We start from the raw sequence: 16,614 nt of genomic DNA, 5'->3' as shown, positions 1-16,614 counted from the left end.
TCAAATCATAAAATGTTTTAACTTTTTAAATATGGCTAGGAAGGTAATTTACAATGACTCCCTAAGCAGATCTACTCAGAATCCTATTCAGGTATATTCTAAGGTACAGGGTACCTTTCTAGCCCAGTCTTGGCCGAGCTTTGAAGCTAAGCAGGGTCAGCTACAGCTAGTACTTGGATGGGAGATCACAAAGGAATACTGGGGTTGCTATGCAGAGGATGGCAATAGCAGTGAATCTCTGCTCATCTCTTGCCTTGAAAACACCATAGTCCTAGGGTCCCCATGAGTCAATTGCAACTGGATGGCACAATTATTATTATTCTCAGGAAAGTGTTCTTAGGACTGCACTGTAAACAGACCTGCCCAGGAAAAGATTTGCGCAAAGCACAGATGAAACCTTCCTTATTCAGCAACAGCATTTGCTATCAAGGAAAACATGTTTCTTATTCTCTTACGTTCAAGTGATGCTCGTTTTCAAACACTGGAGGCACCCCTTTATCACTGCATTTGCCACCAGCTATTTTACAGGTTAAATGCCAAAGGGCTCTGTCCAAAAGCCAGGCTGGTTTCAAGTGAGGAGAATTAACAAGATTGTATGCACATTCTGGATGTTGAGTGATCCACTCACTATTTGCAGCTTAGAGAAAAACAAATAAAACAGAATTAGAAACAAAAACCACCTAGAAAAATACATCCTACTTATAACCCTTTGATAGAAGTTTTATTGTAAGGCGCAAGGAAATCAGCATTCCTAATGGATAGGAATTGAACTTTTATGTAAATTCCATGTACAAAAAATGGGGTTGATGCATCACTCTTGCCTACTGATTTGTCATTTTCAGCAACAAAGCAAGCCCAGGAACAGATCTCCCAAGGAGCTCTAGAAGTTAGCAAAACTCCCATTCCATGGATTGTGAGAACAGACTTCTCTGCAAATTAAGGTGAGGTCACTCAGGCATATCGTCACCTGTTGACTGCAACACGGACTGGAGATTTGCATGTCTCCATACCAAACTAAATGTCGCAGCCAGAGTCTCTCATCACTGCAGTCACAATGCTTTCTCCAACTGTAGCAGTTCACACGTGAATTGCCGAGTGGTACCTCACTGAGCAAGGTACACCCATGTGTCAGTCAGTCTGTTGGGAGGGAGTATTCCACACAATCCCTTCTATACAAAAGCGGCAAAGAAAACCAAGCTTGGCCCGTCAGAAACAAGAAACACTGTCCAAGGGAGAAGAGCAATCTTTCACTTTCTGTTGAAGTGCAAGTTGCTCTTCCTTAACTTAATGTCCTCTTACCATAACACTCAAGAGCATTTTGAACTTGGCATTCTGAGCCAAGGAGATCTGCATTTCACTGAAGGTTTGACCTTTATAAACGTGGCCCTCTGCCACTAGGCAACTAAAAGCAGCCAGCTGACTGAAGTTCCATAATAAGACTGCGCTGAACTTGAGCATTTCTCAGGCTTTATTTATCTGCACAATGTTTTAATGTTTACAACACTTTGGCCAATTCTAAAATTTGTAAGGAAGCCCCCGGCTGGCTGGGGAGGGCGGGCTACAAATTTGAAAATAAAAAATTGAAAAATAAAAATAAAAGGAAAGGAAAAACTTTATACAGATCTCCTTCACATTCAGAAGACAGACACTACAAACAGAGTTGTTTGCTACAGTTCAGTTTAGTTCACCTTGGAGTATTTTGTAAAGCAATAAATTATTAGATTCAAATATTCTGGATCCTTACAAATACTATATTATTGTTCCATCACCAGATCCCTACCAAAATTTACTTTGGAGTTTGAGACAGCAGCATTTTACATTGCACCAAACCAATACACAAATGGCAGCTATAAGGGAAAAAAACTTTCTACTTTGGTAAAATCAACTTTCTAAAAGTGAATTTGCTCATTTTGCACATTTTAACAGCTATATCCCATTTCCCCCCAGTGCTGAGCCCACCGAGGCCACCACCACCCAATCCCGATCTTGGCGGGTGAGCTGGGAGTTGCTCTGGGCTCGCCAACTGAGGCTGCCACCCCCGTCTCCCACCCATCACGGTTCTGGGCCTGGAGCCTCTCCTGGTGTCTGTCACTGCGGAAGTTGCTGCTGCAGATTGGCTGGGAAGCTGGTAGCCGCTCTGGGCCCAGTCAAGCTTGTGGGAGACACCAGCAGCTGCTAACCGTAGGTCCGTTCTCTGCACATGTGCAGAGAGTGTTTTATTTAGTTTTTGGGGGATTTAACCCCCCTTTAAAAAAACTTTTTGGATTTTTCTGCAGACTCAGGGGGTCCCCCACTTCTGCAGAAATACCTGTTGGGGGTCAATGTGCCCTCTATCTGCAGATTTAGGTATCCGCAGATAGGGGGCACACTTGGGAATTAGATATATATATAAAGCTCTTAAACCCACCATTTAGCCCCAAAGGGAAATCTGTACACTGTATAAACAATGAAAATAGCCTCTACATGGCTATTGTTCCATGCCAGAGAAGATCTAAAATTTCTAATCTTGTCATCCACTCTAACTTCATGAAATTTTCATGCCAGTGCTAGGTGCTGCCAAAAACATTCAACACTAGTGTGAAGTTCTTCAGGGGATATGGGCAAGTCCCATAGGAGGCTCAGTGACAGAAGTTACAGCCTCCAAGGACAGAACAGCACCTGTGTCCGAGGCTGCTGCCAGCAAAAACTTGGTGATTTCACAAGTATTTAGACGTAATACTTAAATTCATGTGTAAATGGCTGTCAGTTTAGGGTGGGCTGCACATTACCTGACATTTAGTTGCTTTCTCCCCCCACCCCCGCCCGACTTAGACTGCAGCCCCCAGGCTGCAAGTTAAAGAGTGCTTTGAGGACACAGGCTGTTTTAGGCTGTTACCGCACTAGATATTCCCAGCGATGTATTAAGAGTTTGAAAATGTTATAAAAAACATCACTTTAAAAGGGTTTTTGGATGCCATGGCTAAAAAATGGTTGGAAGACGTCTTCACAGCTAAAGGGGCCAAACAAAGTGCGAACAGTATTTTTAATAACAGTTTCAAACTCTTAATACGTCGCTGGGAATACCTAGTGCGGTAACAGCCTAACTCTTTCCCCTTACACTCATCCCCCCCCCCATTGCTAATCCAAAGGTATTTTAATCCCCGCTGGGCAAAACTGACAAGCATTTGTATGGGAAAGAACCCCCTCTTCCTCAGAAATGGTGTTTCACTTTCAACAGCAGTTCTTGCAATCTTTTTAAAAATAAAAAAGTAAAAATAATTAGGGAAATACAAATAATATGTAGTTCCTCCTTTAGCATGGTGTACTGGTTAAAAGCGGCCAGCTTGGTGTAGTGGTTAAGAGCACCAGACTCTAATCTGGAGAACCAAGTTTGATTCCCCACTCCTCCACATGAAGCCTGCTGGGTGACCTTGGGCTAGTCACAGTTCTCTCCGAACTCTCTCAGCCTCACCTACCTCACAGGATGTCTGTTGTGGGGAGGGGGAGGGAAGGTGATTGTAAGCCAGTTTTCCTTAAAAAGGTAGGGAAAAGCGGGGTATAAAAACCAACTCTTCTCCTTTATCTACAAGCAGTATGCCAATGTGTTAAAAAACTTAAGATCAGTATGCTAATTTCACTATATACTAAAATTATTTACTTCTGTGGCTTGATAAATCAAGTACTGATGGAAGAAAATCCTGACTCTCACCTACCTTTAGCTGCTCATTTGCAAAAAGGTTCTCTGCTCTTTTTTGCATTTAGAATGCAAAAATACTATATTATAGTAGGACCTTAGCAGAACCAACGCCTTTATTCTTCAGACAAGAAGCTAGAATTTAGTGCAGACAGATAATAACCAAATACTCGCTATATACCTGAACATATTTGCATTACAACTGTCAGTGCAAGTTGAAATTTGTAGATGATTTCATGATGACAGGTACACGTCGGCAAAAAGGATGGCCAAGACAATGAAAATAAACATACCAGTGTGATTGTAGACTACATCTGTAATACAAAGCATATTCCATTCATTTTTCATTTTTTCTACTAGTTTGCCGATTTCACTCCAGGAATACTTTTTGTTAGGGGTTGAAAAATCAGGATTTATTTCCAACTGGTCAGCCAACGAATAACATGATCTAGATAGCCCAAGTTTCTGTACTGGTGTCAAGTGAACCATGTTGTAACCTACAAAGCAATAAGGAGCTATGTTAATATACATATGGACATGCTATCTCCTCCTATGTAGAGGTAAGATAATATACAGTGCACAGAAAAAACATTGAACATCCTTGCAGGACATCGTTTGGAGACCCAGCAGCAAAGCAAGTCTAGGAGACTGTCACAACAGCATCCATCTTGGTTAAAATTTTCCACTCAAACCTAACTGTTTGATTCTCACAGGTGCTAAATCAACTAGCAGATAAGTGACCTCACCAAGGACACTTTCTCAGGCAGAATTTAATTATCTCATCCGTTGCAGCTGAGAACTCTAGTTGGCAGGCGATACTCGCTCATTCCCTAGAATGTTCCAGTTGGGAGGAGATCTGCTCTCCGCACCTAGAAGCTTTGGTGGAGACAGCCCAATGATTGGTCGTAAGGTGTCACCTGGTTACGGTCAGCTTTTTCCATAAGAAGTTCCTATTGAGAAGTTAGTCACCCTTTCCCTCTTCCCCCTATGCTGCCAGAAAGACCTTTATGTTATGCTCTAGAAACCACAGGCCTCAAGTAGCATCTATGCTGTATAGGACTTCAGTAAGTATTTAGTGAGATAGCTTTATTATTTTTATGCTGCTTATTGCTACAGAACTTGTGTTTTTAAATCTTTTTCTGAATTTTCTTCAATAAAGCTCTATTTAGCTTTTATTAGCATAAGTTACTGGCCAAACCCAGAAAAGCTTGATGGCGCTACTGCAAGGAGGCAGGGTTCTGTCTTTATAGAGTCCACGTGGGAAACTTAAGCATGCCCCCTTGAGCTCTCCAAGCAAAAGGCAAAATATGTTAATCAGCACAGATCTGTACTTTCTCTAGTTCATAGACAACTGCCCTTACAAGGCAATATAATTTTGACTGATTATTTGATTAAGAATCAATATGCTTATTGACTGATTATTTGATTAAGAATCAATATGCTCATTACCAGATTCTTTTGCAACTCTAAGACGATCTTCCCATCCGTCAAATGGTCCCAGACACTTTGCTAGGAATGTCTGGAGTGTAACACAATCCAAAGGCAACTCATGATTGTCAGCACCAACGCGTAAAATAGGATCCACAACTATGTAGCCTCCACCACTTTTCTGACCTCTGGGAAAAAAGATGCATAGTTTAGCAATTTAGAAGAAAATGTTGGGTTAACCACTTGTTATAACTGAGACCTGCTCAGAATTTTGCCACGTTTAAAATTTTAATATGTTTTGTAGCATCGCAGAATACACTTATGCTACCTTAAGCTCTGGCTCCAAAGAAAGGTAGCAACTTCAAGTAGTTTACAGATGGTTCCCAAGCATGATGCAGCCAAATAAGCTCAGTATAATACAGATTCCTGCACATAACTGCCTGATGAAGGCATGTTGGCAAAGTGCTGTTTAAAATTCATTGTAGGGTCCCAAAAGAAAATGAACACAGCTATGATTGTTATCAGCTGTCCTGCTCACATGTTCTTAGTACCTGCTAGAACTTTTTTGTCATTTGAACATAAGCTCCAGTACCTGCCACTGACTAGAAAAAAAATTAATGAAAGGTTGGAAATATGGTGTCTAGCAATCAATTTTTGAGAATTTAACTTGAAGATGGGCTCTGCTACCACATAAACTGGAATAATTTTACCTATTGTTTTGAGCATTTATTTAGATGCACTTAAAATGCAAACCCCCCACAAAACACCACCAATTACACTGCAATTCACACTGCCAAGGGACCCCTCTAATTATTAAGAGGAACTCCATTCTGAAAACAATCCTCTCTACGTGGTTAAACTCAAGTCCAGTAGCACCTTAGAGACCAAATCTTGTTGGTCTCTAAGGTGCTACTGGACTTGAATCTAACTATTTTACTGCAGACCAACATGGCTACCCTCTGAAACACGGTACATGGTGGTAGAGTAGGCATATCTCCGCATCACACTGACAAGGTAACTTCTGGTAGGCCAAAATCTACTACTACGTGACTAAGGGTATGAAGCAGCTCCATGTTGTGCAAATCGATGTCACTGCTACTTTCTTCCACTCCAGTAAATTCACTTACTCGTGACTGAAATAATACTGGTATGATCCAGACGTCTGAAGGTCTAGTTTACAGTATTTATCGGAATCATCTTCTTTTCCTGTTGGGTTGTGCCATGAAAGGGGTCTGAACTTGTGACGATCAAACACTTCTCCAGAAACTGGATAGTTGCTATACACTGTGACATGCTTGCCTTGCAAAGTAGGGCCCAGTCGGAACTGAAGCTCAAAACCTGAACAAAGCAAGACAGACATCTGTTAAAACACAGCATCCTCATTGAACACACATCTTTGTGGTGTGAAATTCCAGTTGTTTCAAAGCAAATTCATTTTAAGGAGAACAGTTGAAGAATGTAGCACAGAGTTACATAGGCTGCAATTCTCCCAGCCCTTTTAAAAACCTTACTCCACAGGACAGGCGCCCAATGCGGCCGCACACTGACCTTTTCTGAGCCTTGCATGGGCAACCTCCTCCATGCCTTGTGCCTGCCACATGGCAGCCATGGCTCCTGCTGAATTTGGCTGATCTTTGGCCATGCATCACCCCAGGGTGCCTCGCTGCTCCCAGGGACCCCACACCAACTCCAGACCTCCGCAGTCCCAGCTGCAAGAGGGGCATGTCTATCTCAGGCTGGGCCAGACCTCTAGCCCCCTCCACCCCGCTGGGGGGCCAGTCTTGGCCCACCCAGTGAGGAGGGAGCCCTATCCAGGTACTGGGTGGGTTGTTGCTCTGGCTGGACCCTGCCCATCCACCCCGAGGGTCCTTCCCACAATGTGTCATATTGCAATGAGGGGTTGACCAGCACGCTGCCAGGAGGGAAGCCTTACCACACAGAATGCTCGGCACACCACCTAGGCAGGGTAGGATGGCATCACCTGGCAGCAGACGTGGCAGAGACGACAGAAGGGACGCAGATTGCAATGGCTGCCTCTCACCCTGACGGACCAGGACTCCGGCCCGCCAGTTGCTCACCACTCAAGGCCCCAGACTCCCCTCCTCACTCTCCCCCCCCATCCCCCCCCCATAAAGTGTTCCTTGCCACATCACCATCTGTCGTGGTGTAGGCAAGGAGCGAGGGCTGGAAGCTGGAAGCGTAGTCTGGGGAACAGTCCAAGGTCATTCACAGTTCAGGCAAAGTCCAAGATCTCAATACCAGCAAGGGATGTCCAAGGCGTTAGTCAAAGCCAGTCCAAGAAGTCAGGATACCAGGAATCCAAAGGATAGCAGGGAAACAAGACCGGTACACAAGGAGGTTGGTGACAAGTTGCTTGCACAACAGCCAAGCCTAACTGATGGTTTAAATCCCTTCCCCTGCTGCTGTAGCAGAGCCAGCTGATGCTGATTAGGCTAAGTTCACAGGTGGTGCTTCAGCCCTGCTCTTCCTCATCACTGCTGAGGAGGTTCCTCTGTAAAGCCTTCAGTCTAGCACTTTGCAGTCTCTGCTGCATTGCCAGACGGACATGCAGACACTGCATGTTGCAAGGTGTCAGGTCCAACTGGAGTCCTTGAGCTGGCAGCTGCAGGCATGGTGAGTCATCTCCTGACTTTGGCTGATCCTCTATTCTGGCAGGCTGTAGTCCCTGTGGTTGTTCCTGTGAGACTTCTGCCTGAGGATGTCCCTCTGTTCTGGCTTCTAATTCCCCTTCGTCAGAGGAGGTCTCTGCAGGCTGACTCATGACACCATCTCTGCTTCCCTTCTTCTGGGTTGTGGGGGCCAGGGGAGGCTGCTCCTGGGCCAGGTGGCACCTGGCTTACAAAGATGCACTGGGGGGTGTTGTGGCCCTGGCAAGGAACCCAGGATCAAGGTGTTGGACAGCAGCCCAGGCTGCCTTCTGGCACAGGCAGGCCATCTGGGGGAACAGTGGCTGAACAGGTCCACAGTGGAGGAGAGGTTGCCCAGGTGACCGCAGATGCCTTGAACAGTCCCTACATCCAGCTGTGTGAAAGGCATCTGTGTGAAAGGCATAGAGATTCCTGGCCAGCTGCCGCACCTTGCTTTCTCCTGTGGTAGGCAGCCAGTGATCACCTGGCTGGCAGGGGGCTGGTTGGACAGGCTGTACAGCTGGAAGACTATGGGAGGGGGAGGGCCGCCTTCTACCTTCTCCACCATCTGCAGTGGCAGAAGCGTACCCTGTACGTGGCCAGGACTCACCCAATCATGGGAACATCCAAACCCCATAGAGGGGCCATGAGTTTGGAGAGGGGGGAGTGGGACCAGGGGAGGCATCAGGGCAGCCGTGAGTGGCGGGGTACTACCAGTTGAAATGACAGGTGGAAGGAGACTGTGGCTGCCGCGGTGACCACCACCAGGGGCCATCTGTCAATGATGATCGGCATGACCACAACCATCGTGGAGGGGCAGTCGCCCCATTGGCAAGTAGCCCCTCACTGATAGACACAGGAAGGGGCCTGGACACATGTCAACCCAGCCGCAGACAGCCCCCATAGGTGGTAGACTTCCCCCTTCCAGTGCCCCTGGGGCCAGCAGCAACGACCCCAGAGGTGACATATCGCTCGTGGACAGTGGGGGTGGGTGGACTGAAAGCTATGGAGGAACAGATCAACCTCCTTGACATGTCGGGCCCACTTGGGTGGGGAACGCCACCATGTTGCCCCCCCCCTCCCCATAGAGACTCCCGGTCTCAGCCAGGAGTCCTCCCGTGTGGCCCCCTGCCCCTTTCCCCCCCAGCCCGCGCCCTCCCTTCCCAGGGAGTTTCCACTGAGGGGGTGGGGACTGCTGTCATGTGGCCATGCCCACCTCCACCCACCCCCATTCCAGTCTCTTCCCCTGGGGAGAGAAGGCCTCTCCTCCCAGATGCTCGTCTCAATGATCTCTCGCCTCCTGCTCTACCCAGCCTGCACTGCCGCAGTGCCACCCTGCCCTCAAGTGCCATCCTTTATTTTTCGAAATTCACACTTCACTTTTACATTTATTGTTACGGCCATTGGCCAACACACGAAATTCACACTATTTTCTTTGCCATCCCACGCCATTCCAAACCCCTTAGGGGCCCGCCCGCCTGTGGTATTGCTGCGCCTCTCCCTACCCTGGTGCAGCTCCCTGACCCTCAGGAATGGCCTATTATTCCTGTAACATGCCTGCTATTTCTTCCCATTTTCATACAGAAAACATAGTCCTAGAAACAAAGTTGTGGTTGGAAATGTTATAGGACAGTGGCTCCCAATCTGGGGTACACGTACCCCCAGGGGTACGAACCTGGACATTTAGGGGTACATTATTTTTAAAAAATAATGATGGGAAAAGGCATTTGAAATAACAGCAACTCTATTAGTTACAAACATTTTGGTAATATGAGGGGTACAATTTATGGAAATGGGCTGCCAAGGTGTACGCAAGTGAAAAAAGGTTGACAACTACTGTTATAGGAGAAAAGCAGCAGTGGAAAGTCTAACTACGCTTTCCCTACACAGGACCCCTCTCCGAAGAAATGATGACCAGTGTTACTGCCCTGTTTCTGCTGCCAAACATTTAGTTTTGGCGCTTTAGGTAGTGCAGTTCTAAAGCCTAGTACATATTGTCCTGATGATGAAATCTATTAAGGATCCTCAGGGGAGCATTAAATTCATTTGCCATTTGACAGATCGGAAGTTGTTTTGGGGGAAAGTAGAAAAATTTGATTTGTCTTCTTCATGTATTATATTTAATCTCATATGGCCAAAGTTTTTGGCTCTCCCAAAAAACTAAAACCATTGCCTCCTGTACCTGAGCACCTTCCCTGAACACCTAAACCGTTATCATTTCTTCCAGACTCCTCCTCAATACTGAACTGTTTACATGACACCTGCAGCTTTTACAGCACAAGCTGGGGTGTAATCTAAAGCTCCCTGCTGATTTCCATGCATGCTCCTAGATAGGTATGCTCTAGATTGCAACTTTAAATTTCATTTTGGTGTTGGTGAAGAGAACCATTTGCATTTGCTTACATTCATCCTTATCACTTTTGCTTCCCATTTAGCAGCTGGCGCTTCCTCCCACTGTTGTAATTCAGGCTCTAAGCTTCTAGGGGTAGGGGCACTCTTTTATTTTATTTTGTGAAGCATGCACACTGATTTCTATCTAGTACCTTTTTTATCCCACTAAGGAGCTCAGAGCACCATACATGGTTCTTTCTTCCTCATTTTATCCTCACATGAAGCCATGTGCGGCAGGACAGGCAGAGAGAGTTACTGGCCTGAGGTCCCACAAACAAGTTTCATGGAGCATGTAAGGAACGGCTGGCTGCAGAGCACCATTTGAACCATTCCCTCTTGCATAAGGCCAGTTCAGGATCCAAGTCAAATAAAAGGAAACACACATGGCCCCTGACCTTGTTCCAGCCGGAAGAGGGTCTTGTCTAGCTTTTCCATATCGTTGAGAAGAAGCACACGGGTCTGCTTAGCATGGGACATGGTGGCTGCCTGGCGCTTTCCCCTCTTGCAGGCGACAGAACTTAACTTCCGAAAGACAGGAGTGACTCCTAAACAAGAAGAAACACACACACAAGCCAACCGTGAAATACATAGGGCAAGGACGGTCTCCGAGCACAGAGGACAAGGGTTCACACCCTTGATGTAGTAAACGGGGGTTTGTGGGGGAGAGAGAGAGACCCGAGATCGTTATCAAGAAAAACAGTTTATTCCAGCTGGTCACCCAGTCGCTCTAGCAAGCAAAATAACTGGGGCGATTATACTGGGGCGAGAACTTTTATTACATTTCCATGCTTTGACCGGACGTGTCAACACTGCACGCCTATCTGGTTGTTTAACATTGTCTGGAGCCTCAAGAGCTCCAACAGCGACACCTTTCTATGATTACATTACAACTAAAAAATAACAATTAAGACTCCAAGAGTCACAGTAGATGCAAGGTGGAGCTTAAATCCACCCTACTAGAAAATAATGGTATTAATAAAAGATGCAAGGGGGTAGTACAAGGCGCTACACCGCGAAATATTATTCTAATAATGTATTGCTGTTTTTCCCCCCCCTCCCCATCCCTTTTCCCTTTTGTACCCCTATTTATCGTTGAAAATCAATAAAAATATTTTTTTTTTAAAAAGAGCTCCAACAGCTTTTTCCCGGTTTCAGCTCTTGTTTATCGTTCAACATGACTTTCCATGACTTTTCCCCTACTTACACGCACACTCTGCTAGCTAGTATCCAGGCAGACATTTTCCCCCTGGTAACTCAACACACACACACACACACACACACACACACACACACAGTTATCCAGCCCAGCAACAAGCGAATCCCTTGCTGTCCTAATACACTGTCAATACATTTACAGAAAGGAAAAAGAGGTTATTACAAACTTATTAATAACCTCTTAGCAACAAGCTAATTAGCAACAAGCGAATCCCTTGCTGTCCTAATACATTGTCAATACATTTACAGAAAGGAAAAAGAGGTTATTACAAACTTATTAAATCAGACGGCTTAAATGGAGCTTCCATATTCAGGGGAAATCTATCTGGCTGTCGCACCCTGGTCACCTTGAAAGCACTCAGCCGAAATCAGAGAGACTCACACTTACATTTTTTTTTTTTTTTGGCCTCCTGGGTCCAAATAAAACACTGGGCAGGGAATTAAAGGAGAGGCGGGGTATAATAATAATATTATTATTATAATAATTATATCAATAGGAGGTCTTGCCAAGGGAGGGACAGGGACGCTCTTTCCAGCAGGCAGGCCTCCCAAGGTCTGCCTGCTTCGGGGGGAGGGAGAAGAAGACCCAGTCCCTCTTGGGCCCGCAGCCGCCAGGGCTGGCGCCTGTCACTCTCTCCCCCCCCCCCCCGCACAATGCGACCTGTCCTGGCGCCACTGCACGCCTCCCACCCGCTCGCCCCCATTATCCCCGGCGGCTGCTGCTGTTGTCTATCAAGACAGAAGCCAGGCAGGCCGCCCTTCACTCACCCGGGGACGCTGCAGCGGCTTTGCGGGTCGAGGGGGAAGCTGCAAGAGGCACAGGCCCGGGCGGGCGGGGGAAAGGACGAACCGGGGCGGAGACTCAGCCCCTTCTGGAGAGGGAGGGCTTCAGCCCCGCCCGCCGGCCTCGCGGGAAAGAGGCAAAGCCGAGGCGGGCGGGCCCTTTCGGCCGCGCAGCCCGCCTGGCCCCGCCCCCTTCGGTCGCCGCAAGGCGGCTGAGAGAGTAAAGGGAAGCTCGTCAGGGCAGAGGGGAGGCCCTGCTGGGTCAGGCCCCGGCCCGTCAAGCCCAGCAGTCTGTCCACACAGCGGCCAACCAGGGGCCTCTAGGAAGCCCCCAAACAAGACGGCTGCAGCAGCACCATCCTGCCTGTGTCCCGAAGCACCTAATATAATTACATATAGTATAATTATAATAAGAATATAAAAAAGGCCCTGCTGGTTCAGACCCAGGCCCATCAAGTCCAGCAGTCTGTTCACACAGCGGCCAACCAGGTGCCCCCAGGAAGCCACTAACAAGACGGCTGCAGCAGCACCATCCTGCCTGCGCTCCACCGCACCTAATATAATTACATATAGTATAATTATAATAACATAGGACAGGCCCTGCCAAAGATAGGACATTTTTGGAGGACTTTCATTCATAGGGTCGCCATGAGTCAGAAGCGACTTGATGGCACTTGACGGCACTTAACACACACACGCACACACACACACAAAGGCCCTGCTGGATCAGATCCAGGCCCATCAAGCCCAGCAGTCTGTTCACACAGTGGCCAACCGGGTGCCTCTAGGAAGCCACTAACAAGACGACTGCAGCAGCTCCATCCTGCCTGTGTCCCGAAGCACCTAATATAATTACATATAGTATAATTATAATAAGAATATAAAAAAGGCCCTGCTGAATCAGACCAAGGCCCATCAAGTCCAGCAGTCTGTTCACACAGCGGCCAACCGGGTGCCTCTAGGAAGCCCCCAAACGAGATGACTGCAGCGGCACCATCCTACCTGTGTTCCACCGCACCCAATATAATAGGCCTGCTCCTCTGATACTAGAGAGAATAGGTATGCAGCATGACCAGTATCCATTCTAACTAACAGCCATGAATACCCCTTTCCTCCATGAATAGGTCCACTCCCCTCTTAAAGCCCTCCAAGCTGGCAGCCATCACCACATCCTGGGGCAGGGAGTTCCACCATTTAACTATGCGTTGTGTGAGAAAAAAAATACTCCCTTTTATCTGTTTTGAATCATCCCTCGTGAGTCATAAAGTGAGCTGTGCCTCACAAAAACCTATCCTGGAATAAATTATATGAATCTTTAAGGTTTCACTTGACTCCTGTTCAATTAAGAGGCCTTTAACTTTTAATTCCTGCGTACCCTTTTTGAATGGGGATGGGCTAGCTAGCCTCTGTTCATTTGGGAGCACATCTGAATAATATATATAGGCTTGGAACCAGCATAGTGTTTCAAGGCAGAAGGGTGTTAAAAGAACTGGCTGAAGTGATCTCAGAACCATAAGAACATAAGGAAGGCCCTGCTGGATCAGACCAAGACCCATCAAGTCCAGCAGTCTGTTCACATAGTGGCCAACTAGGTGCCTCTAGGAAGACACTAACAAGACGAGTGCAGCAGCACCATCCTGCCTGTGTTGCACAGGCAGTGCTGGATTTACGTATAAGCTAAACAAGCTATATCTTCAAAAAAATTAAAGGGGAAAAAAACGATATACATTTCCAAAATATAAGATAAAAACAAATAAAATAAAACCTACATACAGCAACAGGGTTTTGTGTTGTGTAGGCTCCTATGATGTAAGTAATGGGCCCCGCCTGCTCCCTAAAACATCACTGGTTTGCTCATTTCTATATATAGGGTGCCTACATTTAGATACCCTGACCTGGATGGCCCAGGCTAGCCTGATCTCGTCAGATCTCAGAAGCTAAGCAGGGTCAGCCCTGGTTAGTATTTGGATGGGGGACCACCAAGGAATGCCAGGGTTGCTGTGCAGAGGAAGGCACTGGCAAACCACCTCTGTTAGTCTCTTGCCTTGAAAACCCCGTAAAGGGGTCGCCATAAGTCGGCTGTGACTTGACGGCGCTTTACACACACACTCACATTTAGATACCTATTAGGTCCATAAATTACCATATAGCATATATTCAACACAAAGACTGGTCACATTTGGGACCCCCACCCCCCAACGCTGTTAATTCGTTTAGCAAAACTAGTGAATGGTCTCCCTGTTTTTATTCATTAGATTTGAATTGTACATAATCACATGTCACTCGGTTCTTCCGGCATTTCATCATGCTCCTTGACCCTGCTGTATTTTTATATCTGTACATTAAACACCTGCTTTAATAGGATCTACTCATTGCTCCTCAAGAAGTGGGCTCTAGTCCATGAAAGCTGGAGCTGGAATAAAATTAAAATTCTCTTTAAGGTATGATAGAGGGGGGGATATACCCTCCTCATCCCCCGCCCCCCCCCCCCCGTGGTCCCAGGCTTCCCACTAGGTGTGGCACGGTGTTGCAGGTGTACAGCCAAAAGGTAGGGAGGATTGTGGTATTCAGGCTCTTCCCTTAGATGATATTACCTGATTTCTCCCCAATGGAAACACAGAAGTTGGGAATGGGGTTAAGTATACATAACATCTTTGCTTAGCGCTGTCATTTTTTAAAATGCTGGTATTTCCTGTTGAGAATCACTGAGCATGAGCAAAAAGCCATTGCTCCCTATACATGGAACGAATTTTTAAAGGGATGTACTAAAATGCATGACAAGCCATCCCATTGGAAGCAATGGGAGAGGATGCCCAGCCCATTGGGAACCTGAAGTGTCCATTGACTTGCATTGGCTCCATTGAAATACATTACAGCACAAAAAGAGTTGCAAAAAAATGTGGAATGGATTTTCCAGTAAGGTCTTTAAACTGTTCTGGGGTGGGATGACAGCCCCCCAGGGGGATTGAGAACACTTCTGAGAGTCCAAGGGGTTTCAATCCCCTTGGGGGGCTGTCATCCCCACCCCAGAACGGTTTAAAGACCTTACTTGGAAATCCATTCCACATTTTCTTTGCAACTCTTTGTGCTGTAATGTATTACAATGGAGCCAATGCAAGTCAAAGGACACTCCAGGCTCCCATTATCTTCATTGGGCTGGGCATCCTCTCCCATTGCTTCCAGTGGGCTGGCTTGTCGTGCGTTTTAGTACATCCAATTTTTAAAGTCAGAGTATTTCTGTGTACCGAGGATGGTATGTTACCACACCCCAGCAAATACATGAACATACATTCAGACAAACACAGAGAATTAGCTTGTGTTTTTGTACAGGGAACAAAAAACAGAGATCATTACCCAAAGTATTGGGAGCGAGTAGGAAAAGGATGACAGAGACTGGGTTAAAGGTTTAAAAATAAATACAGACTTTATTGGGGAAATTGGTACAATATTAGGGAGGGAAAACTTATCCTAAGTAAATGCTAGTAACACTAAATCAAAAACACAGACAAACAGTATACCAAGTTCCTTCACAAAGAGAAACAAATATCACAACAATCAAATCAACCCTAGCTACTCTGATTTCAAGCAAGTTACTTTTAAGCTAGAACTGTAAATGTGGGAAAATGGGATAGAGGAAAAGCAGGTCTGTTGGAGCAGAAGTGCCCAGTCTTCCAAGTTTGAGGCCCTAACTAGCAAAGAGAAGCAAAATGTTCCTCTCTGTGTAGGTTGGAAACGGGAGACAGATTAAAATGAGAAGCAAAGGTATACCTTTCCTAGTCTGCGTGGAGATCAGAAGGGATCTGGTGCATTATGAGCCTGTGTTACAGTCCAAGCTGTAGCGCAGGTTAGACTCAGATTTCTGGCTGTAAAGCAAGGCTAGTTGTGGGTCCACCTTTTCAGAAAAACAAAGGATTGCAACAGAGGATAAGGGACTATCTCAGGAATTGCGTAGCTTAACAATACAGAACTATAGAACTGGGAGTGTGTTAATTAAATTACTAGGAGGGAACCGTTGTGTAGGGGATTATGGGTATGTGTGTGTACAAAGACAGATTTCCAAATTGCAGGCATGACACTGAGTCCCACATGGCACTGAGTCCTATTGGAAAAATAGGAAGATTTGAATTGGAGGTTTCCAGTTGGCACCAGGCACTTAACGTCCGAATTACTTTAAGGGTCAGTGATCCCATACCATGTAAAAGACAATACAGGGGAGCAGCAGCTTTGTCTTCTAGCCTGGTGTGGTGTAATTGCTTTCATTATGTTGACACATTTGCAGACCCTGATTTCTCCCAGAAAGGCTTTCACGAAAGTTGTCATTACTGCAACATCATTGCTGTGCTAGTCGCTGCAAGATATATCGTGAGACACAAAACATGGCGATAGCTTCCCATGCTCTGTGCTTGCCTTGCAGGGGCTGGGACTTGCTCATTTTTTAGATAAAAGTGTGTGTTTGTGGGGGGGCTGGCAACAATT

The 16,614-nt window shown here is 46.2% G+C and overlaps 1 protein-coding gene across 1 annotated transcript in view; it reads right to left on the bottom strand.

Annotated features, from left to right (window-relative positions):
• AGL (amylo-alpha-1, 6-glucosidase, 4-alpha-glucanotransferase) overlaps positions 1 to 10,617 on the bottom strand; it is a 53,787-nt gene extending 43,170 nt beyond the window's left edge. Inside the window, exons 1-5 of the mRNA XM_056845082.1 lie at positions 10,536 to 10,617; positions 6,229 to 6,439; positions 5,123 to 5,289; positions 3,967 to 4,170; positions 456 to 637 (exon numbers count right to left, since the gene is read on the bottom strand). Coding sequence (XP_056701060.1) covers positions 456 to 637; positions 3,967 to 4,170; positions 5,123 to 5,289; positions 6,229 to 6,439; positions 10,536 to 10,617 — 846 coding nt within the window. The remainder of the gene's footprint in view (positions 1 to 455; positions 638 to 3,966; positions 4,171 to 5,122; positions 5,290 to 6,228; positions 6,440 to 10,535) is intronic.
• Between the last annotated feature and the right edge of the window lie 5,997 nt (positions 10,618 to 16,614).

Source organism: Euleptes europaea, chromosome 2 (assembly GCF_029931775.1).
Source record: "Euleptes europaea isolate rEulEur1 chromosome 2, rEulEur1.hap1, whole genome shotgun sequence".
Lineage (NCBI taxonomy): Eukaryota > Metazoa > Chordata > Lepidosauria > Squamata > Sphaerodactylidae > Euleptes > Euleptes europaea.
The sequence above is the reverse complement of the archived record's forward strand: the minus strand, read 5'-3'. Positions and strand labels throughout refer to the sequence as shown.